The following is a 27,961-nucleotide window of genomic DNA, read 5'->3' as shown; positions in this document are numbered from 1 at the left end:
AGGAAGAAAAGACTTACTATTTTCTGTGAGAATTAAAAGCCTAACCCACCTATGGGTTTTTGATGCTTTGTCACACTAAAAGCTGTGACTCAGTGTGTTGACCAAGGTACTCAGTAAAAAACATGCAAATCAGGAAAACAAATCTCTTAAAGAATAAAAAATTTGCAAACTCCTAGAAATATTTATAATGCTATGTTTTATTCATAGTCTTAAATACCACCTTGAAGATACCCTTTTGTGACTTCATCTTGAGAAATATTGACTAATCTAGACCCATAACTCCTAATGAAATCTCGCAACAGCTAAAGTTCTCTCCCTTCAAAGAAAGATTTCTATAACAAAAAACCACCCTGTATAGAGTCTAAATTTATGGACTGACCCCAAACAGTTGTGAAGTAGCTTGTGCTCAGTATCAGATGACAGCCTACATGAATAAAGGCAAGAGAATGGCTAACAGACAACACTAGAGACTCCAGAGGACACAGCACAAGGCCGGGGTCCTTGATATGCAAAGGGATCAAATATAGTATAAAATGGACAAGAGAGACACATAAAATTTACCCACCACTACTACAAAAACCTCTAAGAAAGTTTTTATATATTAGTTGGTGTTTTTCACCTGAATGACATCTTGGAATGTAACCTGGACATAAATAGCTTTAGCAAATTCTTTCTAATGAGATCAGGGCGCCAGAGTAGCTTTTCAAGACATAAAAGCTGATGAAGCCCTTGCACTAGTCCTGTGAGGAAGTTGGACTTCAAACCCCTGAAAAAGACATTCATTCCCCCTACCCCACTCCCACTACCATCCACACAAACTGTCTGGATGACACTCCCAAAAGGCACATATGTTCCAATATGTTTCCAAGAAGAACAAGGTTTAAAATTAATACAGCTACAGCGGCCTCAGTGGGACTGTTCCAGTTTTCCCACATCAAGGATGTTGTCCAATGTATTTAAGAGAGTGAAAGAACAGCTCTACCAGAAATATTTTTTATCTTTCAATGAAAAAAAAAACAAACAAAAAAAAAAAAAAAAAAAACAAAACTGAATACTAAGTTCTGCTCACAGGTACATGCAGAAGTTCATTTTACTTCACTGAGAGCTTTGCATGGAAATGTGATGAAAAGTTCTGACCTTTATTCTATTTTAATACATTTACCTCCTTTTATCTATGTCTCTTGTGAAAACTGTATTTCTTCAGTCAGCTAGTTTCTTACTTTGCTTCTTTTCTCTGGTTAATGACATGACTATGACGGGTAGAGTGGTGGGAATATTTCTTTTGCATTCTCCTCTATGTTTCCCTAAGACCAGCCACAAGATACAAGAATGCCCAACAAGGCTCATTCCCAATTTCCAACCTCTGAAGCCAAAACCATCACAGTGAGAACTGATTGTATACAAAGATTTTTATTTCCTGCCAGGAAAGGAGATGAAAAGGAAGAAACAAGTTGTTTCTTCATAAGCACGTTTTCTCTGGTTCCTCAGGAAACAAAATGTCCTCAGAAGCATGCTCCTCTTGAAGCTCCCCATTCATGTAAGGTGACTGATTTTTAGTACAGGCTACTATGTACAAATAAAATTACTATGAAATTCCACAGGGCTAAATCTTTTTCTTACTTCACTTATTACATAGGGGTTTTTTTGTAAAACTAAACTTTATAATGTTTTTAAATTTCTCCTCAAGAACCAGCATAAAGGCTTACCTCTTACAAACAGGTATGCACTGCATTCACTGATTCCACCTCTTGAAACCATGCGCAGGGTGTATAAACCTTCATCATCTTTGTTCAGATGAGTAAAGGAAAGAGCTGCCTGGCCTTCTCCAAAATACAGCTTTGTCCACTTGGAGTCCTTTATCAGCACATCTGGAAGAGAAGACCCATCAGACACGTTACTGTGCTGCTAGAACAACCTGCATCCTAGTGCAGTTCTCTGCTAACCAGGGACACAAACTAATATTTATGCCAGTTTTATTCAGAATGATAGTGCTTTTATGCTGTGAAAACTCTACATAGAGTAAGTTGCATCTCTCTAAAATTATTTGATCAGTGAATTTTAGAGAACATGAGGTCTACTGCTACCCCATGCAGTGCCAACAACAAAATTCCTATCACTATAATTTTTAATACTCTGAGAGACAAAAACTGTTATCACATTTACAAATATGGATGTGAATATCTGCCATACCCTATAATGAATGCAGGGTGGAACCTTGTTTCATTTATAATAAGTTTTGCTTCCTGCTCAGGTTAAATGTCAGTTTACTCAATTTTTTCTTCCAAATTTAAAAAAAGTAGATTTCAGTTTAATCTGAAAAATGCTATAAATATACACCAAACTTAAATCTTCAAGGCATGCCTGTCGAAAAATGAATTAAATTAAATTTAAACCTCCCCAAGGTGAGAGGTTGTGACCCATGATTAATGAACATTAATCTGATTGCCTAGTGAAACCAGAGGAAAAGAATGAATAGGATATTTTATGGTAGGCAAGGGACTTTCTCATATCATCCTTTTAAATAGCTGATTGGATTATTTTTGATTTTTAACTCCATAAGGTTAATCACATACAAATTATTGTAATCAATGCAGCAGAACTGTATTTAAAAGATCTGAATATCTATGAATGTTTATTATTCTATTGCTTAGATTTTGGAGCCAGCACTCATACATTTGCAAAGGAACAAGTGCTCTTGCATACCAGCTGAGTTGCATAAGAAGGTATAGAACATGACATTCAGATAATAAAGCATGTGGAAGACATACGCTTCTAAATCTTACAGCAGCAAATTCCATAATCAGCTAAGCATGTAGTAGTTTTATGAGAAGCACACAAACTAAATTTAACCACTTTCTTTCTCATGAGATCTTTAGTCATGAGATCCTTACCTATAAAACCTGTGTGTCCCCTTTCTGTCATGCCTGTCACAGTGGTACTCAGGCTTTGTGTAGAGAGACAGAACGTATTTTAAATTAAATCAGAAAATATCTTCACTTAGAAACTTTAACCAATGCAAGTAGTGCCCTGTGGAAACTCCTAAGCAAAAAAAAAAAAAAATTTGATTTACCAGCATCTCTGAAAAGCTGGTTACTTATCAGATTCCAGGCTTCAGTGGATTATTAGCCATCATAATTTGAATATATAGAAATTGTAGGCAAGCCTGTATTGCTACTAAGGCCAGAATCACCCATTTCTATTCTGTATGTGTGCCTGACAGCAGGAATTGAGGAGGCAGTTGTGTTTTGGTAAGAGCAGAAAAGCTTCCCTCCCTCACAAAAGGCCAAAGATCCACGAGAAATCAAGAGAAGCCTGTTTTTTTGTTGTTGTTTTGGTTTTTTTGTTTTTGGGGGGTTTTTTTTGTTTGTTTTTTTTTTTAAATCCAGTCTGGATGAATGACTTTGTAAGCAAGACAATTAGAATAAATTTTGGAGGCCTCAAACATATTTAGAAGTTCTAATAGAACAAGTATTCATAAACCTGCCACCACAATAATAGTAAAACTACAAGTTCTCACTATTAACAGTCCATTCATGTATTGTGCCCTGTTATTTCTCCCAGAATTTACTTGCAGACAACTAACTGTCAGAGACCTTGTGTCTCAAGCCTCACAAGCTGTTTTTAGTATGTAAGATAATTTTCCTAAACATTATTCTGATTGAAATTCATATGAAGCATGTACTGAAACTTCTTTTCCTCATGTGTTTTTTCTTCTGCTGAAATTTTAGCTATTTTCTTCACTCCATGATTTTTCCTTTGAAGTCAATTATTTTATTCTAGGTTACAGTATAAATGGCTGAAGAATGTTGGTACATATAGCTTTATAGTGCTTATATTACATTAGAGATCAATAATGGAAAGTTCCTGCTACCAGCTGAAGTCATGTCCAGATTAGGTATGCATTCCTGAAGTATTATTTTGATTTTGTTCTTTCAGTATCTTGAATGGTTCTTTCAGTATACTGAATTGTTCTAAGTGGGCCATGAATGATAGACATCATATTCATGTTTGTGAAATCCCAAATCAATTCAGAGGATTTGACTGAGCTGACTTATATGTCCCTAGGAGTCCACTAGATACCCTCAATAAGGCTCACTAGTGTGAAGCTTATTTATGCTAGATAAACATATATTTCTCCTGTGTATAATTATTAGAAGTAAATAATACATATCCATCTCGGGGCTTTAGTTGCTATTATTTGATTAACACAAACTGAAAAATTTTAGAAATAGTACAGTCTTAATGAAAGAGTAAAATTAAATATTACCTCTCTAAAGAACCAGAATATCTAAATCACATGGTGTTGGACAAATTATTAACTTCTCATTGCTTGTATTTATGCATTGCCTCCAGCTCTCAAGGGACTCAACACAGGGAATTGTAGCATGTAATAAAGGTTCATAGTGCATGAATTCCTGCTGTATTTGGGAACAAGCTCTGCCAGCTAATGCACCTGTACACCTCTTGGAAATATTGTGACCGATGTACTTGTAATGAAGGACAAATCTAAGCTTGTTTGTAACGTATTTCATATAACATAACTAGAATAAAGGAATGAACATCTGACTCCCTAGCAAAAACCTGTTGGCTTAAAACAGACCAAGTTTTCATCCCAGGTTTTCACAAGTAAGGGCTTTTAAAGTTAAATAAGGGGGGAAACAAAGAGCATAGTATTGTTACATATCAAGAAGGAATTATCTTGTCATTATGAAGGTGTAAAGAAAAAGGTCATGAGCTTTTGTTCATAGTGCAAGAAAAATTCATGTTCAATGCAAATTGGAACAATATTGTGCATTTCCTTGAAAATCAGATGTTCTTGTTAGCTGCAGTTTCAAACTTAGAATTTGAGAAATTTGGCACCTTGAGAAACTGTGCCCAGTAGGACACAAAGTAAAGTGATGAAAGTGATGGTTCGTGAGAGTGAAGTGAGAGATTATTTTTAGTTATGAAATATCCTGAACTGTATAGCAATTCCTGTGTGTTTCAGTGGGAACAGAATCTAAATTCAAGGACCAGCCTTAGATTTTAGGTTATTCACCAAACAGAAAAAGTCATTTTTATTATCTCATATTTTTTATTTTAGTGACATCTAATAGTTCACCACAACAGAAAAATATGAAAGATTAAGTAGTAGTTTGTTCCCTGGAGGATCAGATGTGAATATATCTAAAACTATGATGTACATGAAACAAAAGGCATAACAAAACAAGTAATAGTACAAGTAACAAAATCATTCCCTTTCTGATTTTTATAATCTTGAATTTTTTTGACTTATTAATCTTACTGTAATTTCTTAGTTTGTTCATCACATTTTGTCCAGTATGGAAATTTCTGCTAACATTTTTGGGACCAGTCCCCATCAGTCTTGGAAGTCCACCATTCTCAAATGTGGTCCCTTTGGGGAAAGATGTAACCATTCAAAAATAACCAAGGCTTTCCTTAAATCCTCAGGTAGAATAACTACTTTAGAATCTTAAACAGATTGTGGTTGGTGAGAAGTGGTAGGCTAAATACCTACAATAGGCTATTCATTAAGCTCTAAGTAGCTAGTTTTATGTTTCAAACCCCTTTTTTTCTGCAGTGAACAAGCACTACTCATCCAGGGTTTGTGTACCATCTGTCCCAGTATATGATAAGTTTAGTGATGTTATTTTGAGTACTTCAAGGTAAGACTACTTCACCTGGCACAACATAGGTTTTCACAGACAAAAGAGGCAAGATAAACCTACTAACATGGCACATAAGCAGCAGAGCAAACAGGTATATCAGGTCTGGCTTCTATAAGTATTGCCTAACTATACATTCATGTGATTTTAATATAAAATTCACAACAACTCAAACAATGGAGCAAGATCAAAGTGGAGACCCACGCCCATACTTCAGTACTTCAAACTTTAATTTACCGTCCTGTGAGTACCCTTCAGCTCAGTGGTCACAGTATGCAGCTATGAATCATTGTGAAATCTAAGAACTGCCTTTGGATCTCTTCCAAGTAAATGTTCTAACTATTGTGTTATCCCAATATGAGGCTATCTCCTGCTGCTATTAATGTGTGCTTAAGAAAATGTTGACCAAGTCACTTAATTAAGAGTGCAGGACTATAAAATTTTACTAGAGATTTTTCTTCTCTATTCCAGATTTAATTCTGAGAATATGATGCTCTAAATCTGACATGAATCCTCAATGTCTTCTCCAGAATTTTCCAGGTAGATTCTATTCAATGTAATAACTTACCATCTCTATACCACTCAGCACGAGGTCGTAGTCTTTTCAACTCTGGAGTGATCAACATAGAACACTTCAAGGTCAGTGTTTCACCTTCTGTTGCAAAAGTGACTCCAAACTTCTCCAGAAACTGGACATCAATGTGGGTGAAGCAAGCTTCATATGACAGGGGCACTATGCATGAGAAAATGAAAGCATTATTGAGTGCAAGTCAATTGTACTTGGCACAGGTTAATGTCTGATCTGAGCAAGAGATGGAGTTTTCTGTTACACTGTATGCTGATCTAGAAATTCAACTGGGAAAGCAAGAGCATTTGGACAGCTCCAACTGAAACTCAATGCTTGGAAAGCAAAGTCAGAAGAAGTAAGTTGTACCCAGTATTCTCATCTGTTAAACATTACTCTGACAAGAGGACATAAATTATCTAAGCAAATAGAAAAAACAGGCTTACAGTGGAAGGGCATTATCGCAGCTGGGTGAGGCTCTTCATCCTCTCTGAACCCTGTGAATAAACACACAAGAAACTTTCAATAACATGAGAATTTTATTTATTTATTGTTTTAAATACAAAGTAGGACTTACTTCGCACAACCACAGCACAATTAGTTGATGCCTGACCATGGACATTTGTTGCAACTGCTGAATAGGTGGCAGAATCATCAAAGTCAGCTCTGAAAATGGGAAGGAGAAAAACAGATGTCTCTTTATGCAAATAAAAATTCTCCTAATGATTGATATTACAAGCCAAACCATGTCAACCATAAGGAAAGTGCATAAAGCTCTTTACTGGTAGGGAAAGAGTAGAAAGCTCTTTGCTTTCTACACAGTGCAAGACATTGATGAAAGACAATTAAAAAGCTGCTTTTATTTTTAAAAGCAGTTAATCACTGCAGTTTTATCAGAGCTTAGTGTGCAGGCTGCAGTAACTTGAGCAAATGGGAAATGGCCTTTAGAGAATGATCAAAAGGAGATTGCTGGACAATGCCAGTCTGACTATTCCCCTCCTGTGTGTAACTTTCCTTAATCCATCTTGCCCTTCTGCCATATTTTATGAAACAGACGTGGAATAAAAATGCATGCGATTCTTGCTAAAATTCTGCTTTCTATGGTTATTCCTAGCTGGTAGACACTGGTATTTTTTTTTGTTTCTCTCATATCTCAATCCAGGAAAATGATAAAAATGAGGAACACTGATCAAAATTGTTTATGTGCATACATGGCTTGGTTTGTTATATTTCTTAGTGAGAAAAAAAAATTCATTATGCAAGGACAGTATAAACAAATATAAAGCAAAAAATAGTTACTTGGTGCAAAACACTGATAGTTTGTCTCACTTAATACACCCTTCCTTGAAGTTCCACGAGCACATATACGACCAGCTGTTAAGATATAGGTACAAACCTTGATACCCCAGTTCTTTTCTTATTTAAAATGGAGTCCATCAGGAATAGTTTATTTAGTATTAAATTTAATGGTGGTCATTCAAAAATTTTCAATTATGAGATACAATATTGTGAATGCACCCATTTAGTTTCCTCTCAGAAGAAAAAATTTGTGTCTTCTTGGCAACTGCCAAGTGATGAAATTCTGATTACACTTGTCCTCTAAGAGGTCATGTATCCCAGATGTGGGAGAAGGAATATGTAAGGGTGTTTTATGGAAATTGCATAACAGGATGCCAAATTTGGAGCATGTAGCAGCTGTCACAGACACACGAGACACCAAATTTTCACTTCTTGCATATGTTCTGGACAGTGTCATATCATAAAAATTATGCTATCTGTACTATGATGGCTAAAGCACAACTTGATGAAAGTTCCATTAAATTGCAATTTATCTCTCTAGATTTACAGGTCTAACAGCTCCTCCTGGAGGCAACCCTTCTACCATATATTTCAGAAAATAAAAATATCAGTTTAAAAGTTTATCATACAGTCAATTATCAAAAACATAAGGCTAAGTTGTAACACTAGACTACATAACTAAAAAGCCTGCAGATGGGTAGGAAAACCTAGTACAGTCTGGACAGGCACAGTGAGACTGAAAAACAATTTAGAAGAATTGAAATCATACAATTGTTAGTTAGAAAAAAACTCCTAAGATCATCAAGTCCAACCATCAACCAGCACTACGACCATGTTAAATCATTAAACCATGACTTCACTGGCTAGAGCTTCATGATTTTTGAAAACTCCAGGAATAGTGACTCAACCACTTCCCTGGGCAGCCTGGTCCAATGCCTGACAATCCTCTCAGTGAATAATTTTTTCCTAATATCTAAACTAAACTTTTCATGGTGCAGTTGAGACTATTTCCTCTTGTCCTGTCACTTGTTATTTGGGAGAAGGGCCTGGCCCCACCTGGCTACAACCTCCTCTGAGGCAGTGGTAGGAGCAATAAGATCCCCCCTGAGCCTCTTTTTCTGCAGGCTAAAGGCCCCAGCTTCCCTCAGCTTCTCCTCATCAGACCTGTGCTCCAGACCCTTCACCAGCTCCACTGCCTTTCTCTGGACATTCTGGGCCCCTCACCGTGCTCCTTGTAGCAAGGGGCCCAGAACTGCACACAGCACTTGAGGTGTGGCCTCACCAGTGCTGAGTACAGAGGGACAATCCCTGCCCTGGTCCTGCTGGCCACACTACTGCTGACACAGGCCAGGATGTCACTGGCCTTCCTGGGCACAGGCTGGCTCCTGTTCAGCCACTGTCACCAGCCCCTCAGGTCCTTTTCCACAGGGCAGATTTCCAAACACTCTGTGCCCAGCTTGTAGCCCTGCCTGGGTTGTTTTGATCCAAGGGCAGGATTTGTCACTTTGACTTCTTGAACCTCACACAATTGGCCTCAGCCCATTGATCCAACCTGTCCAGATCCCTCTGCAGACCCCTCTTAACCTCTTGCAGATAAGCACTCCCACTCAACTTGGTGACATCTACAGATGGACTGAGGCTGCATGCATTCCTCTCAATCACATCACTGACAACAATACCAAACAATTCTTGCTCCAGCACTGAGCACTGAGGATCACCACTTGTGACTGGCCACTAGCTGGATATAATCTAATTCATCACCATTCTCTGGGCTGAATGTTATTTAACAGCTTGTTTTCATGAAGGATTTTAAAGAAATTGCAACACCTTTTCCCAGAGCTATATAAAGCTTAACTGATTCTAGACTTGTTTGAAAAATGTCAGACTTGACAACACTTCTTTGCAATGAATTTTTAAAAGCAGAACATTTTTTTACTATCCCAGTTTCACACTATTTAACACTTGTGTAATAAAATGCCAAAAAGCAATATAAAACTGCAGTACAGGACAATTTCCTAAGGCATGCTACGCCTCTATACTGAAATGTACATAGTGCATTCATCACAGTCTGGTACAGTATCTTACTATAATATAGCAAGTTAACAAGAAATGAAGAAGCTCAAAAATTTCTTACAAAGGAGCATTGTAGAATTATCTGTTCTGGAGCTGTAAGGCATTTTTGCCACTCTGCTATATCCCTAATTTAAGAATCTAATGCCCCAATGTCAGTATTTTAGAACAGCCCTTGCCATGCCTTGGTGTGCTCCAGCTCACCAGAGGGATTCCCACACTCAGCTCAGGAGATAGTAAGGGACCCTTTCCAGAGAGCAGTCTGGAAGTCTGGCAGCCCTGTCCTGAAGGGTGAGAAAACTAGTCTATCTCATGCCAGGAGATCACTGTCGTAGAGCATTTCTTTAATTTGCAGTGCCAGGCAGAGCCCAGGAATGCATTTCCTAGGCACTGGCAGCAGATTTATGCCACAGCTTGCCCTTCAGCCCTTGTCCCCAGATACTGCCCTATAAGGGCTTCCTGCCCTTCAAGCCACAACCCAGCCTATATCCTGCCAAAGATCTACAGAGGTGTTCAGCGTCTTCCTACCACCTGCATTCCCAGGTTTCTTCAGATGAGCTAGACCTTTCCAAAGGATGGTGCATGCTTACAGCTGGCAGGACATTGCTGGGAGAGCCATCCTGTGTGTGCTGATCAGGCCTGATCCCTCCCTGCCCTGGATGTGATTTAGACAGCACAGAGCACCCAGCTCATAAATGAGTGATGAACATTACACCAGCACTGCTGCACCAGGCCATTTCCTCACATGAACAAAGCAGTACTTCAAGCTGCTTCACTTCTCTCAAATGCAACTTAACTGCTCTCTAAACATATTGTTGTTGCTGTAGAGTGTTAACAACAAAGATAAAGAAATCAGCATTGCTTGACTGAGGTTAACTCTGATTAAATCTCACTTTAAACTAGTCATCATCTGCTCTCTGTATTTGCTTCATTTTTCAGCAGAACACCAGATAAAATAGTTAAATAGGAAGCAATATCTGCAAGAATTACACAGGATTTAGGATCTAAAGAGAGAGTTATTGTTAAACAACAGGTGGCCTAGAAATGATCCAGAAAATAGAGAAACGTATTGTGGACTAACTTGGGGTCCCAAACTGTGCTAAACCACTCAAAGTGCTGGAAATTTAAAGGTGTAAGAACTGCAATGTTGCCTCCCAAAAATGAATAAGCAGAATGGCAGATACCCGATTAACTTTTCAAATGGATATATATTTGTGCTTATCTCAATCTCCTCTCCACAGTTTTGCACTCCTAAGAAACAGCAAAATACATCTTTTGATGAGCTCTTTCTGTTCGTGATGATATCCAAGGTAGAGAAAACAGAATATGATCTTAAATGTCTCTAGAACAGGAGATTCACAAAGGGGTAGCATTCTTTAGCCAAAAGAAGCTCAAAATCTGAGAGCAAATACTAGACAAAAGTTAGTGATACAGTTATAATCAATTTTCTTAGGGAGAGTATAAGAAAGAAGTAACTGACCAAATAGCTGACCACATTTTTAAAGCATCCTTTGTGTTTTATGAAGAGAAATGAGGTTCTTACTGTTATGAACACACAGTTTTCCACAGGCTAGGCACTTCTTGCTATCTAAGAGGTCATAACAACTCTACCCATTTTCTATATCTTACTGCTTTGAAAGCACTTTATATGTCCTTGCTATGATCACTCATCTGACTCTCCAGAAGAGAAATAAACCATCTCAGACAGCCTAGTATTCACTGAAACCCCTTCAAATCTTATATTGGAAATGTAGGGTTTGAGTAGCTAGGAGCTAGACAGCACTTTTGTTGCATATCTTCTATGAAGAAAGTTGGACAGGATGGCAAGTTACATTTTCTTTTGTGTGAGATAATGCTCAGATGGAGGATTATCTATTTCCTTTTATGCTAAAAAAATCTTAGATTTCCTAAATTGCACTGTAAAGTGCACTGAGCCGTGACCAGTTAGAAACTACATTTGAAGTACCCAGGAGGCAAGGTGTGGTCTAAGTTATTCTTGTTTTATGGTGGAGAATGTGTTTTTCAGCCTTTACAAAGGTCAGATAAAATATGCATAGAGTACATTTAGATAGCATAAAATGCGAGTGCAGAACTGTATCTGTCCCAAGGTACTAATACTTTTTTGTGAAAATTAAATTGCTCTGAATCCACATGAGTTTCTGAAGTGCTAATACTTGTGTGGGGAATATTCCCCAGGCAGATACATCTATTTAAAATGCATATATTCATCCAACTGCCTAGTGTAGATTTAAACACAGGAGTTAAAAGTGAAATAGCATCTTTGCCTGAATTAGAACACAATTCAGTGCATGTAAAGAACACGAACATACTAAGTTACAGAGTTAAATATTACTCCTTTGAATCCAAATGACAAAATTTTCAGTGTTATGGCTGTATGACATCAAAATATGTAAATACTCTGCAGAATTGCTATCTCCTGACCTGATTCTCCAGTCAGAATGAATGCGACTGATTTATTCTATTTGGTTGGATTTCATGTTTAGGGAAGAGGGCCCTCTTTTATGAGGTGGCCGCTTCCTCAAGCCCCCAGCTACTGCAACTTATAGGGGACAGTGACTGACAAGTCAGAAGATCACATTGTTTGCCTTTCAGCAAGGAAAGGAGAGAGCAGCACGGCATTTTGCTGCCTATACGGCCACTGATAATTCATACCTGCAAAACCCAGGGAAGCTGCAGTCTCTCACCCACCCATCCTGCAGAGCTCAAAGGCTCTGTGGGCTACGCCAGAGGATCGCCTTTGTCTCAGCACCTCTGCTCTGCTCTGCTTCCACTTCCAGTGGAGAAAGGGCACGCCTTGCTCTCTATCTCTCCAGATTAAATCATCTCAAGCCTTTTGTGCCTAATCAACCTAAAATAGCACTCTACTGACCGCACAGGGTCATTTGTTAAATGAGAAATCTCGAAGAGAAGGTTCATTCAATTTTTAAGCTTTTCTTTTTGAAGCAGCGCAGGTTGTGCTGAGGAGCGCCAGATGAGAGGCTGGCTGCGCCTGCTGCCAGCAGGTGTTACACTGCACTCTGCTGGCTCTGCCACACAGCTCTGCTGATGCAGCTGCAAACCTTTTCCTCGGCGAGGATATGCGCTGCTCAGGCTGTGACTTTATTAAACAGGAAAGAGAAGGCCCTAATAAATGACAAAATACTGCCAAAACTTGAGCCCTATTTATTTGAATCTGTGTGGCCACATCACGCTGACAGTGCTCTGGAATGTCAAATGTCCTTCCCTGCTCCCACCACCCTCCTGCTCACTGAAGGGTGGGAGTCAGGAATACCCCCAGGGAGGAGCATCCTGCTGTCTTCACCAGCCAAGCAGCCAAAGTAGCTGGGAATACGACATAGCCAATCACAGCTGAATAAAACCAAGTGATCCATTTAATAAACCATTACAATAACCTAAGAAAGGAAAAGCCCAACTCCGTTGTTAAATAAGTATTAGCAACTAAGAAGTTAAAAATGTTACAACTGTTAATTACTAAGATACTCACTAAGACAGAAAATATTTTTCAGCTATGCCATAAAGCAGTGGTCACCCTCATCTTGACTACTACAGATACAAAAATCTTTTCTTGTACTATGTGCCTATCCATAGTTAAATCATGTGAGATAAAAAAATTACATTTTAAACAAACCTGCACATTCTCAGACATGTATGATTTATTTCAACTACCAGGAGCTTTTTCTCAGTCTTCTACTAATAGCCTATCAGATGAGAGTTGAAAGATGAGATGAACCACTATCCCAGTGCATACCATTTCTGCTATAATTATGAGATGTGCAAAGGCAAAAAATAGACTTGAACTCCAAACTGCTTTTCTTTACTGCTTAAGGGAAATCTTGAGCTCAGACTCACACTTGAAGAAGTTTAAAAGGAGCAAGGAAGAGACACAATATAATAATGATAGCACTGAATGCACACAGAAAATGTGGTAATTGAGAATGTTGCATCATAAAAATATGAGACAGAAATTACAATTATCTTGTTACTGTATAGGTTTACAGCACAGAACACAGAACATAGAACAGCAAACAGTGGGGGATGAAATTGTGTCCAGTTACTACTTTAAGACAACAAGGTGACGGTAAGGTTTCAGCGCCTCAGAAATATTTCCACTGGGATCAGGGAATACTCACAGGAATAAATATCACACTTGCATCAGAAGGAAAAAGTTTACTCGCTGAAGTGCCAGAAAAGTGGCCAAGAAATTCCAAGGCCGTTCTGAGCGGCTGTGGATAAGATTACATTCAGCTCAGCACTTTAGTATGAACAGCTGAGAAGAGCACAGAAGTGGATAGGAAGAAACTCCCGATGGCTCTACCTCCCAGAAAAACACATTATTCATAAAATACAAAATATAAGTAAGTGCACAAAAATATTAATGAATATTAATTGATATGAACAGAATTAATTGATACATTTGTATAAAAACATTAATAATTTGCATATTTAACCATTATCTATACATCTCTTTCAATACAAGATACATTTGATGTTAATTATGCACCAACAAAATTCTTCCATTTCCTGGATGTCCATTTGCTATGTGTTTAAGACAAAAATACAGCTGATTATCAAGTTTTGAAATAAAATGGATTAGTAATAAAGAAAAAATAATGAAATTAGAAATATTATTTTAATAAACTGTAAAAATCATAATCATCCCCCAGTATTATTTTAAGTATGGAAGGGAAATCTGTGGGAGAGCAGCCAGAAATCTTTAGGTGGCAAAAAGACAACACTGCCAGACAGAATGAAAGAGAAATGGAGCAAGAGTCTCTGAAGATGGCACCTTGGCTGAATGTGAGGGAGTCTGCATAAGTACATGCAGGCCTGGGACTAGTACACAGGGGGTGGGGAAACCTGAGTGAGTGCTAATAAATGACTCTGTGGTATGTCTGAACTTGCCTGAAATAGGCTGAGTCTGAGCATTCCCAAAGCTGATTGTGCCTACATGACTGATAACCAGCAGAGAAAAGAGAGAAAAAGCACCAAGGGGATGGAAGCCATTGTTACTCTTCAGTCTGATGGTTACAGGTGCTCAGAAAGCAGCATCAGCACTGATTCTCATTTCTTCTAAAAGTTATTTACTACCAAAATGTCACAAGAGAGCCTAGGTAACTGGCATCTGGACTAGCCAAGCAGTTCCTCAGGAGTGCTAACCAAGGGAAATAAACAGTCACAGTCAGAAAGTGACCAAAGTTTCATCTCCTTACTGGCACTCACACATATCCAGAAAAAGGAGAGAGTTTTCCATTTCCTTGCTGAAATTGAGAGGAGTGCAAAAGGACAAACTTTTTTTATATTTTAACCTCCTGTTATTATCTTCAAAAGTAATGTTTGTGGGAAGAAACAGTGGTATGGACAGATTTCATGGGTACAGAGAGCAGTTAGCAAGTTTTCCATGGCCTGGGGGTAGAAGACTGAGTGCCTTTGAAGCACCTTAGGAAGTAACAACCTGGTGATTCTTGCTGGCAGGTTCTGTGCAGGGATCTGTTTCTCCCATTCTGAGCTATGAGAAGGCTGACAGTTGGGCTGGGCTTGGCTGCAGAATGACAAAGGCAAGCAGTCTTTCCCAAAAGCAGAAGGAATGATGCATTTATTTTCTGTACTAATGCCACAAGGCTCTGCTCAGGGCTGCTTCCACTGCTGACAGATGGAGACAGGGTAGAAGATTAAATGTTTGGTCAGCCAAGTGTTAGCCAGAAATATTCCAGCTGTTTCAGCACAGCTGATGCTCACGTTCTGGAGAAATTAGAAGAAGGAGTTTCTCTAGATAATAATTTTCTTTTTAAATATTGCAGTCATGTCTTTATTTCTATTTGGGTTTTTATATTTTTAAAAAAGGTTACATCAAGTCCATGTAACATTTCAGTTGTTTCAGAAAGCATGGGATTAATTTATGGGAAGCTGTTATAACCCAAGCATGTTTTATATCACAAAGTTAACATTTTGAAAAAAATAAAATTAATTAAATTAGAATCTTCAAAGAAGTAATTTATACTTCTTTACTTTTTGGAAGAAAAAAAGAAAGGAGATGAAAAAGTAAGCAGAACCTAGCATACAGTAAAACAAATACTGCTGTGTATCCCTGCCCTGCCCAGCTATAATTTTGTTTACCTAAAAGAGCTTCATCATGCCAAGAACATATAATTTTCCACTTCAAATGCTGAGAAGATATAATTAGAATAAAAACGGAGCTACCATTTTTTCAGCCACTTGACTCTTCTTTTTATATCTTGTAGATTGTTGAAGTTAATAATACAACCACCTAATTTATCATTTCATTTCCATAACCTAATATTCAGGTACTCAGTGAACCTTCTCCAGTCTAAAAGTGAGCACCAACAGAAAACTGTGCTGAACTTAGGAATTCTCTTTCAGGCTTTGTGTGAATTTTTAATTGTATTTGATATAAAATACTTTCTATAGAGTATTCCCCAGAAAGATTTACCTGTTTATATGTAACACATGCACTCCATATTTGCTTTCAATTCTGTACTTCATTGGATCACTTGCAGGAGAAATCAATTCTTCATTTTTGTACCTGACAATCAAGAAAAAAAAAAAAATAAAACTCATAAATACCAGCAGCTATTCATCCATTTGGTAGATCTTTGGATCAAGATATCATTTACTATCATCTGAACTCTCCCTACTTGCACAGAGTATTTTCCAGTATGTGTGGATAGATACATATTGGACCATGAAGGCAAAGTAGAACTATCATAGCAGTAAGGAAGTGGAAAGAGAAGATGTGCACTCAGCCTAGAAGAGGAGGAAAGGAGAAGATGGCATGGGGCTTCAACTTTCAAGTCCACTAGCCCTGACACAAGTTGGGAAGTAAACTTTATCTTGCACCACAGTAAAATGCTTCAGCACAAAAAAAGGGAGCAGCCACAGAATTACACCTCATGTGAGGTCTTTACAGTCCAGCCTGAGGCTTTCATATATACAGGACAGCAGCTGTCAAGAGAGGAGGGCAGTCATGTCCTCCTCAATGGTCACAGGTACAGCCCATGACCACAGTGCTTCTGTGCACATTTATCCAGGCTTAGAAAATAGTCTGGGAGTTCTGTGTATTTTCCCACTTGTGTTCAGGAAACTCAATGGCCAGAAAGACTGGAATGCCTTTCACTGTCTGCCTCCTGAAATGCTTGAGTTTGCTTCTCACATTGCACAGGGCCACTCAGCAAGTTTTCCTCCCACTCCTTCCACTGCAGTATCAACTGCTATGATCCAGGACATCTAGGAGGATTATAAAGGGGATTTAACAAAGCCATTATGTGCATGACACTTATCAGCTACAGCATAACTTTCAAATGAAAAAAGCTTAACAACATTTTTAGAGGGCTAGGAAAGGCCGGCCTCTTACCATTGTACAACAGGGGTTGGAAATCCTTGCACAGTAAAGCAAAGGCTCACAGACATCTTTTCCCAGACAGTGTGAGACCTCAGGCGCACTAGAATTTCAGGGGCTCGACTTATTCTTTCTTCAACAATATGTCTTTCTAGAGCCATATTTTCTTCTACCTATTAAACATGGAAAAGAACAGAAGCATCTGGCACCAGACTCAAATAGGGTAGGAGATCTAACTTTAAATTCACAAAAAGATGCTTCATCACTACTCGTATTTGAAGCACAGGCCTAAATTTCAGTATATCTTGTAATTATTTTTTGCATAGGAGAAAAAAGATTCAGCAGGTACCATTCTTTGCACGGCAAGTCTATCCAGATGCTCTCGAGCATGGTGCCTGGCTGTGTGAATCTCTTTTTCCAAAGCAGACAACTCACTGGCAAAACGGATTCTTTTCTCATCACTTACATGAGACTTTTGCTCATGACTCCTGTAGGACCAGAAAAAAACATTGTGAAACTTTAGGTTTGTCACTCATACACATCAGGGCTCTGAAACCATATCACTAGGATGTAAAATTTAGGTTAGGAATCTTTCTTAGCCTCTGTTTGCATATCCTAATAATGGATATATGAAATCATGTGAATTTTCTTCAATATTCTTTCCCCCTGTATTTGAGGGGCCATAGCTCTAAGTCTTGAACTCTGCTGTGGTCTCATTGATATGGTTCCTCAGAGTCCTCTGGTAATCAAGATCAAGAACCTGCCTGGCATCCTTCTAGACCCTGATTTTCCTTCCCATGGACACAAGAAGGCAGTTCTGTGCCTGTTCACAACCTATTAGAAGTTGTGCCTTGCTTACATAGTACCCTTAGCTTTAGAAGCTTTAGAACCTTGGAGCTCTTGTAGCTCCATGGGCTGTATCACCTGACCTCAGCTGAAAGATACAGACCAAGGAATTCACAAGGACTTGATGAATAGTTGTATGCAAAAAAAAGCTGTCCCTTGACAAGGATGAGCACGAAGTATTATAGAAATTACCAGGAAAATATAAAGTTTTGAAAAAATTGTGAGTTGTTCCCTGGAAACCTAACTTCACATACTTTTCAGAATTCCTAAAAATACCCCAACTCTTAAATGTTCTTAGGAGGAGCTAGCTCCTTCACTCATGGTGATTCAGTAAACAACCTACACTACTCTTTTCCTTCCCAGGACAAAAGAAGATACTGAATATCAGATATTTCTAACATGTCTGTCAACATAATTAACAAATGCCAAGACTCTGAAAACATAAGCCAAGTATGAAAACTTCCATTAAATTCATTGAATCAAGATATTATTTTTCTGATACTTAAAAAAATTTCTTTTTACCATTTCAATGTACTTTAAATAGCAGCCGTGTCTTGCCTTTTTTTTTATATTGCTGAAATGAAAAACTGTTCTAAAGCCTAAATAAAAGTATACAAATAATTTGATTTTCCTAGAGATTTTCTGTTCTGAGGTTATATATTTCAAACCAATCCAAGTACCAGAACCATATAGATGTATATGATTTGCACAACATATTTTATACTAACAAGGCAGAATTCCTTCTTGTATTATAAATCTTCCATGTCTTTGGTGCAGTAACTGTAGAGCAAAGCAGACCAGAAAAAGTGAAAATCACTTAGAGGAATATTGTCATCAGCACAGTTACTCTGGGACTTCTTATCAGGGCAGTAACTGAGACATGACAATAAACCCTTTTGATATTCAGGAAAAATTTAAAACGTTTAAATTGACCCAAATTAGAAATTTAGGAATAGTGGAGTAGCTGTGTTCAAAATGAGTTCTGGGTACCAGGAGGATTCCAATTTTTTTTGTTTGTTTGTTTTAAAACTATTTTCAAGGGTCAGAGTGGAGATTAGGGGAACAGCTCGGGGTTGAAATATGAGACTGAAACTGACACTCAGTCATTTAGTGTTCCAGCCAAAATAGATTAGTGAAGAACAGTGACAGAGAAGCCTCCAATTCTGTCAACTCTGAAAAGAGCCCTGGCAAAAGAGCTGGGACCAGAGCCACTACACAGGTCCGACTGGACCAACAGAGCTTTACCTTTTCCTGGATTCCTGCATTGCTTCATGCGCCAAGGTGCGTGCCCTCCTGGCACAGAGCCTACATGTTGTTTTGCCCAAGCCAGATGACTCATAATAAGCAGCCTGCCTGGAAGCAGCCCTTCAAATTTAAAAAAAAACATAATTATAACCCTTGAAATTCAGGTAAAACATGAACTCACAAATGTCAAAGAAATTACTTTGAGCTGAACGAGCTGAACACCACGACTGAGCACCGTTCAGTGAGAAACCTTTGCATCTTCACTGACTGCACTAGGTGCTGATTGTCACTTCTTCAAGGGCTTAATGCCCATCATCTCTTACTGGGGATCATTAGGCATTTTATTTCATTCTATTGAATTTATATTTATTTCAGTCTTCAATCATTCAGGTGTGATGATAGCATTTCAGTGAACCCCCAAGGGTACCAGCCTGTCTAATACACAAATTATAAAGATTCTCCATAGCACTGACTGTTTCTAAGCATCCCTGCTTTTCTATATGCCACAGAACTTTCTGCAGCTCTTCTCCTTTGTAAAGGAATCTGGGCCAGCTAGACAACTACGTAGGAATTTTAATTCCTAAGTAGGGAGAAGGGTGATTCTGAAGCAACCACAATACAAATTTTCAGGCTTTGAGACAAAAAGAATGTGTATTTTCTGGTAAAAACTTTGAAATTTCAAATGAGAAGCATTAAGCCTTCACTGAAGTTTTAAAAAGGAAATAGAATCACAAAAATTATAATTAGTTATAGCCACCTTCAGGAGAAGGAATATCATCATGTCATATGGAAGAATGGGTAAAAAGCATATTTCTATGACTTACAATAAATTTCATGGCAATTTTTCTTAAGTCAGGGTTTCAATTTGTAGGCTAAAAATTCTAGCCTACAAGGAAGAATTTTCCATTATAGGACAGGGCAGACCCTAAGCTAAAACGTCTGTGTAGGTATCTTGCAATGTTGCTAGGAAGTTTAGCTATGCTGGTGGGAGACTCTAGGCAAGGAGCATGCCAGTGGAAGGAAATGGGAAACTGTCGTTCTATATAGATCACAGGTTTTTGGGTGGAGGTGAAAGATAATTATCTTGATTCTAAGGACTGACTACTCAAAATAGAGACTTGTCTATGCTCAAATACATGGCACTTACTTTCTTGCTGCATATTCCTCAAGCACATATCTTGTCTGAATGTTGCGATAGGACTGATCAAAGTGCTTGTGCCTCCTCTGGTAAAATGGCACTGCTACTGAAGACATATTTCCTCTGTGACGACCAGTAATTCCTGCAGAGATTGGAGTTAGCCATACATTTAGCCATGCACACATTTAGCCATGTATTTCAGACACTTTGGTGTGATATTTTTTGATATGTAGACATGTGTGTGAACGTGTCCAAATGTACAAAAATTGCACCGATTTGTGACAAACACAGCCATCAGTCACACACATGAGTACCTCAGGCTGTATCTCATCAGTCATACAGGGTGAGCTGTGGAATCATAGATGATAGCGTAAAAGATATTTCACTCAATCGTTTTTCCCCTTCTTTCCAAATGTCATTTAACGCCTCCAGAAAAATTTCCAGGGATGGAAATCTGACAGGTTTTTGGCCACTGTTAGACATTTCAGCTCTCTGCTCTTCAAACCTTTCACTTTTTCCATTTTGGCAGTTTAGGCTCACTATGTTTTGTCCAATTAACCATGACAACAAATAGACAGTATTCTGTCACTTTTGTAGCAGTTTGTTGAAGATTTTCTTTACTTTTCATTCATACTCTCTTATTTAAACTCAACAAAGCCGGCTCATGCAATCTTTCCTAGTGGTTTTTTTTTTTTCTGAACTATCAGTCATTCTGGTTTCCTTCTTGTGGACTTTCTCTAAATATGGCATCATTTTTGATCAATATTTGGATAGAAGGTTCTAAGAAATATTCAGGATGATCCTAGAAGCAGTGTGGGGGACAAGAGCACATTTCCCACTGAGTTAGAGTTAAGCAGATTACCAACCACATCATTAAAAGAACACAGAGGTGCCCCCATCCCTTTGTGCTCATTAGAAATATGATGACATCTTCTTGCAAAAGTGGGGAATATCATAAGCCATTTTGTGAGTAGGTGGCCAGCTTGTGCAACTGCACTTTGGGTGGGGTATGGGGTTCTCTGCTCCTGGGCCATGTGTCTCAAACAGTGAAAAGCCAAAACCTCCCCCACAAGGCACCTACACTTTGGTGACAACAGAAGCAAGCCCCCAGTATAATTCTATAAAGCAGGTGAAGATTTAGTTAGGTAAATTACTAAGTAACCTCCAATACCCTACTAAAAGCTGATGGGAACATCCCTGTTGTTAACACTCCCTGTAGGGTGCAGGCTGCCAGCTCCATGCCAGCACCCAGGGCACAGGCTGAGGCACGGCCTGGGATCCACCTCAGGGCACTCATGGCAAGTGAAGCAACACCAGCTCACCCAGGAACACGTTAAGAGTGTGTCAGGGTCCTGGGGACAGCAATGGACCTGACTGTCCCAGCCCAGCCTCCTCCAGAGCTCCTCCTACCCTGCCCACATGCCAGGACCCTATGTCAGTCCCCAGGGCCATCAGTTTCTGCCCCAGAAATGACACAGCAGAACCAGTCTCCAGCTCCCCACCGACTGGCTCTGCCTGGATGTGGACCGTGCCAAGAATCTGCTTCAGACTCACACCAAAAGTCCAAATTTGTAACAAAAAGTCACATAAATAAGCAGCTTCATGATGTATATCAAATGAAAGCTCAAGGGGATTTGAATAGAAATCTTATAAACTCATTTAGATAAAACATTTAACAAGTTAAAATGACAGTATATACCATATTTCCAGCATAAAGTATTTATCAAAAGAAGGAAATGCTAGTTATTGGTTCAGTAGAGTAAAAAACTGCAACTGTGTCTGGTTTTTACTTGCAGATAGTCAAGGGCAGTCAGCTGCTCCCAAATTATGATGTTCTCATATCAACTACTTTTACTTTTCCAAGAAAAAGTAAGGAGCAAACAGTAGATATATTTAATATAAGTCACATCTTATTTAAAATATCCAGAGATCTAAAGAGAATTTTACAATTTATCACTTCATAACTGCATCTCCTCCATAACTTAGAGTTACCTTTTCAGCTCTTTTTCAAAAGATATGAGAATGACAAGTCACAGGTTCAGTAACGAGAGCTTTAGGCAAAGCACAAGACACTGCAAAACAAAAATTAAACAGGTTTACAACATTACTATGGGGCATTAAAGAAATATGTTGCTATGTTTATAGAGAAATAAGAAAGTTAGCAAAACCCAAGTTAGTTCATCACCTCACAGAGATGCTGAATTAGTAAGATGCATGCAATGCTGAGCTGACATGGGCTCCTCACAGACATATTAACCCATCATATGACATAATGTCTTGGCTACCTGAGCAGAGCTGCACAGACTCACGAACAGCCTTGGCTTCTCCTAGTTTTGGTATCTGTACATCATGTGATGCTACATCTGCAGGCATTGACCACTGGTTTTCTTCCTCCTGTCTAAGTGTGTGCCTATTGTGTACATGACACTGGATTTCCACATTAGTTCATATGTTACCTGGACAATTAATGGTATAATTTTCCCTTTTTTTCTATTTTTAATTAGCCTTTTTGCCTAAAAGAAGGTGCAAAAGGCAAACACAGATTAAGCTTACTCCACTGTTAAGTACTGCTCATGTTTACACGTGGCCAAGTTAAATAATTCTGTGAATTTATCAACATGCAATGTAAATGTCGCTATGTATATAATTCACGCTGAGATCCACTTTATAAGGATTGCAGAGAAATGCCCATTTATCTGGACAGATCAGTCTAAGTTATTTTCATTTCTGAGAGAGGAGGAAAACAGCCTTTTTCACTAAATGTAAAACTTACATTTTAATTAGCATATTTTCTTCTATTTGTTGGCACCCAGGACTCCTCAAATTTGGGTTCATATATTTTCATTTACCTAAACATCTTTAGTATAGAAACAAGGGTGGCCATCCACTCACAGCCTTCACGCATGCAATTAACTGAGCTTGTTAGCAGCCAGACTCACTTTGCCTTCTGCTAACACAGAGGGGAGCTGCCTGGCAATAATTCCTAATGTAATAATAATCATCAGTTAATTACAAAAACGTTTGCAGAGTATTTATTTAATACTTAACAGTGCTGCAAAGACAAGTATCAGAAGAGCAAAATCAAAGTCTCACTGTAAAAAGAGGCATATAGGGTATTGAGCTCCTGATAAATGAAGTTTATACTGTATTCCTAGGAACAATATGTTTACCGTTTTACTAGTTTTCCACTGATACACGTTTGTATCAGAAGTTTGAAATATATTCTAATATTTAGACAACCTGCCACTAAGACAGTTAGAGAACATGATATGCTGATGACAGCTTAACCCAAATGAATTTATTCATTTAGGTGAACCAAAATTTTATTAGAGACAGTGTCTGGAGACCTAGACTTGCCTATACTGGCAAGTGAATTGGTAGAACTGACTCAAAAGTGAGATGAAGTAATTGTTCTGGCAGAGAAATTGGGGGGAAAAAATCCCAATGGAAAATTGAGAGTCCAATAACAACAGCAACAAAAAAAGAGTAAGTCCAGAGAAAGACAAATTAATTATTTGAATGATTATATATAACAAATGAAAAAAAAAAGTTTTTAATGAAAGTTTTATTTTGCCAAATCCTACTGCAAGAATTTTGGAGGCTTTGCTCAAATACATGGCCTGGGTGTCATAAATGATCCTTGAGCTACAACCATGCACATCCTGTTAACAAACCTGGGTTTCAAGATAAAAGACATAGAATTACAGGATAAAGATGAACCTAAACATTTAGTGTCTCATCTGCACATTGTTAGTGCAACATAGCACCATTGTACTCCTTTCTTTTTATTATTATTATTCCTATTTGTTTCTATGACTGTAAATGCTGGGGACATCAAAAGGACCAAAGTGCACCAATCTGTGTGCTATAGAAACCATTTAGAAGACAATTAAACACAAAGAGAAATACTACCTCAGCCAAAAATATCCTTAAGGATTAACGACATAAAACACAGGTGAATTATACTATTCATGTCAGTTTACATAAACATAACATTTCTTCATGCTTTGTAGCATGTATATAAAAATTTTTACTTGACTGTGAGTAAAAGGCCGAGCTCCCAGAACAGGATATGCATAGTTTTGTGACAGAGTAATACTGATCTGAATAGAAAGCCAGAATCTGGGACCACGTGACAAGAGGACACATTCTTGAGCAGAGAAGCCAAGGGTCCGATATAAATACTGTTAGTCTGATAAGTGAGTTAATTTAAGATTTAAAGGACAAGCAGTAAATTCTAGCACAATCATTTACATTGCCTCAGAGAGCAGGCACACAACCAAGTAAATTGATGGATGGCTTGACAAATGCCATGGTAAGGAGAACACGGCTGCACTCACCAGGCAGACAACTTGCACTCCCAGAGTCAGATGGCTCGTGTCATGAGCAGTGCACTGTACAGTATGTATTTTCTCAGCCTGACCTGCCAGTGCTATGCCATGCAACATGCGTTCTGTGGTCATCACTGCTTCTGGCCATCTGCAGAAGTGCCAAGTCCTGCAGACTCACGTAGCCAGAAATTTCTTTGACCATTTGCGCTGATTTGAGGGCTTGCCCCATTTTTTCCATGACTTAGACAATTTTCTCCACCTGTCTCTTGTTTACTAGCTATTCTCCACATTGTTCAAAGTTAAGTGCTTTCAAGAAGCTGCAAATGTATACTTTTATGGTGCATAAAGCCTCTGATACTTAACTGATAAATATATTTGAATCCCTATCACCTACATACCACAAAGAAAGACAGGAAAAAAAAATCTTCTATTAATTGGCTGCTCCAAATGACCAGTATAAAAATTTACCATGTTGCTTCAAAAAGTATGTGATCCTTTCTAGATAGTTATATCTGTGTTGTAGAGATTGTAGACTTAATAACATATATTATTTTCTCCCATAAACTGACTTTGGTGGAATCTTGTAAAACCATCATGAGTCATTATGCCACTCCAGACACTGCAGTCTGAATAGAATGGAATGCAGAGGATCTGGTTAATTATCTTCTATTTTTATAAGAAATTAATTTGATAAGAAACTGATTTGACAAAATTTCTAATATGTCTTTCCAAACTTTTTTCTCTGTACACGTGCATATTTAGATCTTTCACAGAAAATTATGTTTTGTGAATGAAAAAACCTACTCAAATATACTGTCATTTTAAGATGTTTAAGTCTTCCACTGAGGATCTTGTTCAGTCAACATAAGAATTCAGGTTTAGCTTTTTTGACAATAAAACACATCATAGAAAAAAACATATGTTCATCATAGAAAAAAATTATATGGAACTCTCACTTGCTTACTCTGGTGAATACCAAACATCATTCAGCAAGGTTGAACACTTCTTGTGTTCTTCTTTTTGATTTATTTAGCTGAATCATAATTGGTCTTACATTTTACTGATCCCACCTCCTTTTCATGGACATAGAATTTTACTCATTTCATCAATTGGTTTTAAACAGATTCAAATAATCCCCTGAAATGCATGCATTACTTTTGTTATTAAACAATAAAAAAAAATTTAAAAATTAGTTCTCTCCTCTATTTCTACTTATCTGAATATCCAGCAAAGCAACATTTTCAAGCAGCTGAAGTACCGGCCATCACAGATCTGTCTATCATTTTTATGAATTTCATATGTTTTGAATGAATAGACCTTCAACATTTCCCAACATCAAATGATACTCTTTAAATTACAAACAGGTAGATTCAGCAATTTAATGCAATCATTTGGCTACTGCAAATCTATGATTAGTTAGAATGAACACCTTGACTATGCAATAGTCCCTGAATGGCTTGTTTCATGCTCTAGCCAGAACAGTTAGTGTGGAGGTAATTTGAAATATATAATGGGTGGTCACAGTCATGTCCACAACCCTTGATAAGGACCTTTGCTCTGTGGGGGTGAGCAGCAGGCAGAGTCGTGGGTACCCTTCCCTCCAGCAAGGCAATTGTTGTGGGAGGAAGGACCAGATCCTTTATTTCGGTGAGTCTATAAAAGAACATAATTTTGCATTTTCTGTGATTCTCATGAAGGAAAGGAGTGGAAGCTTCCAAACTCACTTTCTTTCCATATCTCTAATAGGAGCTGAACATTATTTATCCCAGATAGGATAATGTGGATGTTACCTCATGAATTCATGATCATACAAGACTGGGAATTAAATGAGGCTAAATTTTTTCCACATTTATTTGAATCCTTGCCACCCTAACATCTCAAATGCACAGAGTTCAAGCATGTTCTGATAAAGTTTGAAGTCTTCCCTTCACTTGACAAGTGTATTATGTCCCTTCAAGTGGACAGCTAAGAACATTGGAGTGAGATTATAAAAAATAATTTCCCATCGTCCCAAGATTCATTATCCTTCATTATGGTACTTTTATTGGCTCATAGGCATTATCAACACACATGCATAATTTCAAGAGCATGAACTTGATTTCCCAAGACTCTATCTATTTAGCTGGAATTTTCATATGACACAGAACATATCACTTAGCTTAGAGCAACATAGACACCAGAAACAATTCGTCTGGAAACCTGTACTTGAGAACATGGCAGGCACAAAATAAAGTAGACTATTTTGGGGGGTTTTTTGGTTTTGTTTTGTTTTGTTTTGTTTTGTTTTGTTTGGTTGGTTGGTTGGTTGGTTGGTTGGTTTTGGTTTGGTTTTTTTTTGTTGGTTTGTTTTTTTGGTTTTGGTTTTGGTTTTTTGGGGTTTTTTTGTTTTTGTTTTTGGTTTTGGTTTTGTTTTTTGTTTTGTTTTGTTTTGTTTTGTTTTGTTTTTTGCCTAACAACATTTCATTCTCAGCAAGCCAATAGTTTTGCTAGCTACTATAGGATTTTATGCTTAATTATTTACACAAAGACTTCAGAAAAATCGTATGGTATAAGCACACAAGAAAGTGGCTTTGCCAATATTTTTGCAATTGGAAAAGGGTATCTCTGAATAGAGCTATGGATTTCTGTAATGTAGTTCTTTATATGCAGAAAGAAACAGAGGGAATGTAATACACAATAAAATCAAGGTGACTATACACAGAACAAAATAATCTTACTTCCTTTTTTTGTTTTACTTTCCTTTTCATTAATCAATTTGTGTCCTATTTATTGCTTGTTCTCCCTGAGGAAAGTAATTTTTATAGGAAAGCACCCAACCCCCTCCTAAAAGCACTTCCATTTGTTCTGTTCTAGAAAAACATGAATAGAAAATGGACTTACCAAGGGATATAGAAAAACTGCAAAGCAGAGAGGAAGACCAGCCTTTCCCAGCTTAGCAAACCCTGCCCAAGGAAAACAAGTAATTCCCCTCTCTAAAGGCTACTGCCCCTTCACTCCTATTTAAGGGCAGATGCAGTGCTATATTTAGAACTAACCAAGTGATTCTCCCAAAACTGGGGTCAGCCTAATATGCAATAAGGGAGTGATATAAAGGCAAAAGACAAGCATTAGCCTATATGCAGTTCAATACTGTATTTTAATAAAAGAGAAATCTCATTCCTTTAAAAAGCAGTTGTTCATGTTCAAAGTGGGGTTTCTTTTCCCAGCAACACCAAGCATATGGGAAGCAACTAAATGTCAGAAAACAGCTTTAGGTTTGTTTTTTTTTTATTTATTTAGAAAAGTTTGAAGTTTTAAAATGATCAGTAACTTAGAAGACCAGTGAAAAGAGGCAAACTCCAAAATATTATTAGTAGAGACATGAGATCCCCTTGTTGCTCTGGGCTGTAAAATGAGCCTCCCTATTGCTTCTTAAGAGCTCTCTGG

General features: G+C 38.0%; 1 protein-coding gene across 1 annotated transcript in view; it reads right to left on the bottom strand.

Moving 5' to 3' along the window:
* MYOM2 (myomesin 2) overlaps positions 1–27,522 on the bottom strand; it is a 78,621-nt gene extending 51,099 nt beyond the window's left edge. Inside the window, exons 1-11 of the mRNA XM_066314904.1 lie at positions 27,416–27,522; positions 22,197–22,276; positions 20,214–20,346; positions 19,067–19,186; positions 17,325–17,463; positions 16,991–17,148; positions 16,070–16,162; positions 6,809–6,897; positions 6,678–6,728; positions 6,235–6,399; positions 1,707–1,868 (exon numbers count right to left, since the gene is read on the bottom strand). Of these exons, the coding sequence (XP_066171001.1) occupies positions 1,707–1,868; positions 6,235–6,399; positions 6,678–6,728; positions 6,809–6,897; positions 16,070–16,162; positions 16,991–17,148; positions 17,325–17,463; positions 19,067–19,186; positions 20,214–20,320 (1,084 nt within the window). The 5' untranslated portion in view covers positions 20,321–20,346; positions 22,197–22,276; positions 27,416–27,522. The remainder of the gene's footprint in view (positions 1–1,706; positions 1,869–6,234; positions 6,400–6,677; positions 6,729–6,808; positions 6,898–16,069; positions 16,163–16,990; positions 17,149–17,324; positions 17,464–19,066; positions 19,187–20,213; positions 20,347–22,196; positions 22,277–27,415) is intronic.
* Between the last annotated feature and the right edge of the window lie 439 nt (positions 27,523–27,961).

The sequence above is a fragment of the Sylvia atricapilla genome, chromosome 3, assembly GCF_009819655.1.
Source record: "Sylvia atricapilla isolate bSylAtr1 chromosome 3, bSylAtr1.pri, whole genome shotgun sequence".
Taxonomy (NCBI): domain Eukaryota; kingdom Metazoa; phylum Chordata; class Aves; order Passeriformes; family Sylviidae; genus Sylvia; species Sylvia atricapilla.
Note: the sequence above shows the minus strand (reverse complement) of the source record. Positions and strands in the feature narration are given on the sequence as shown.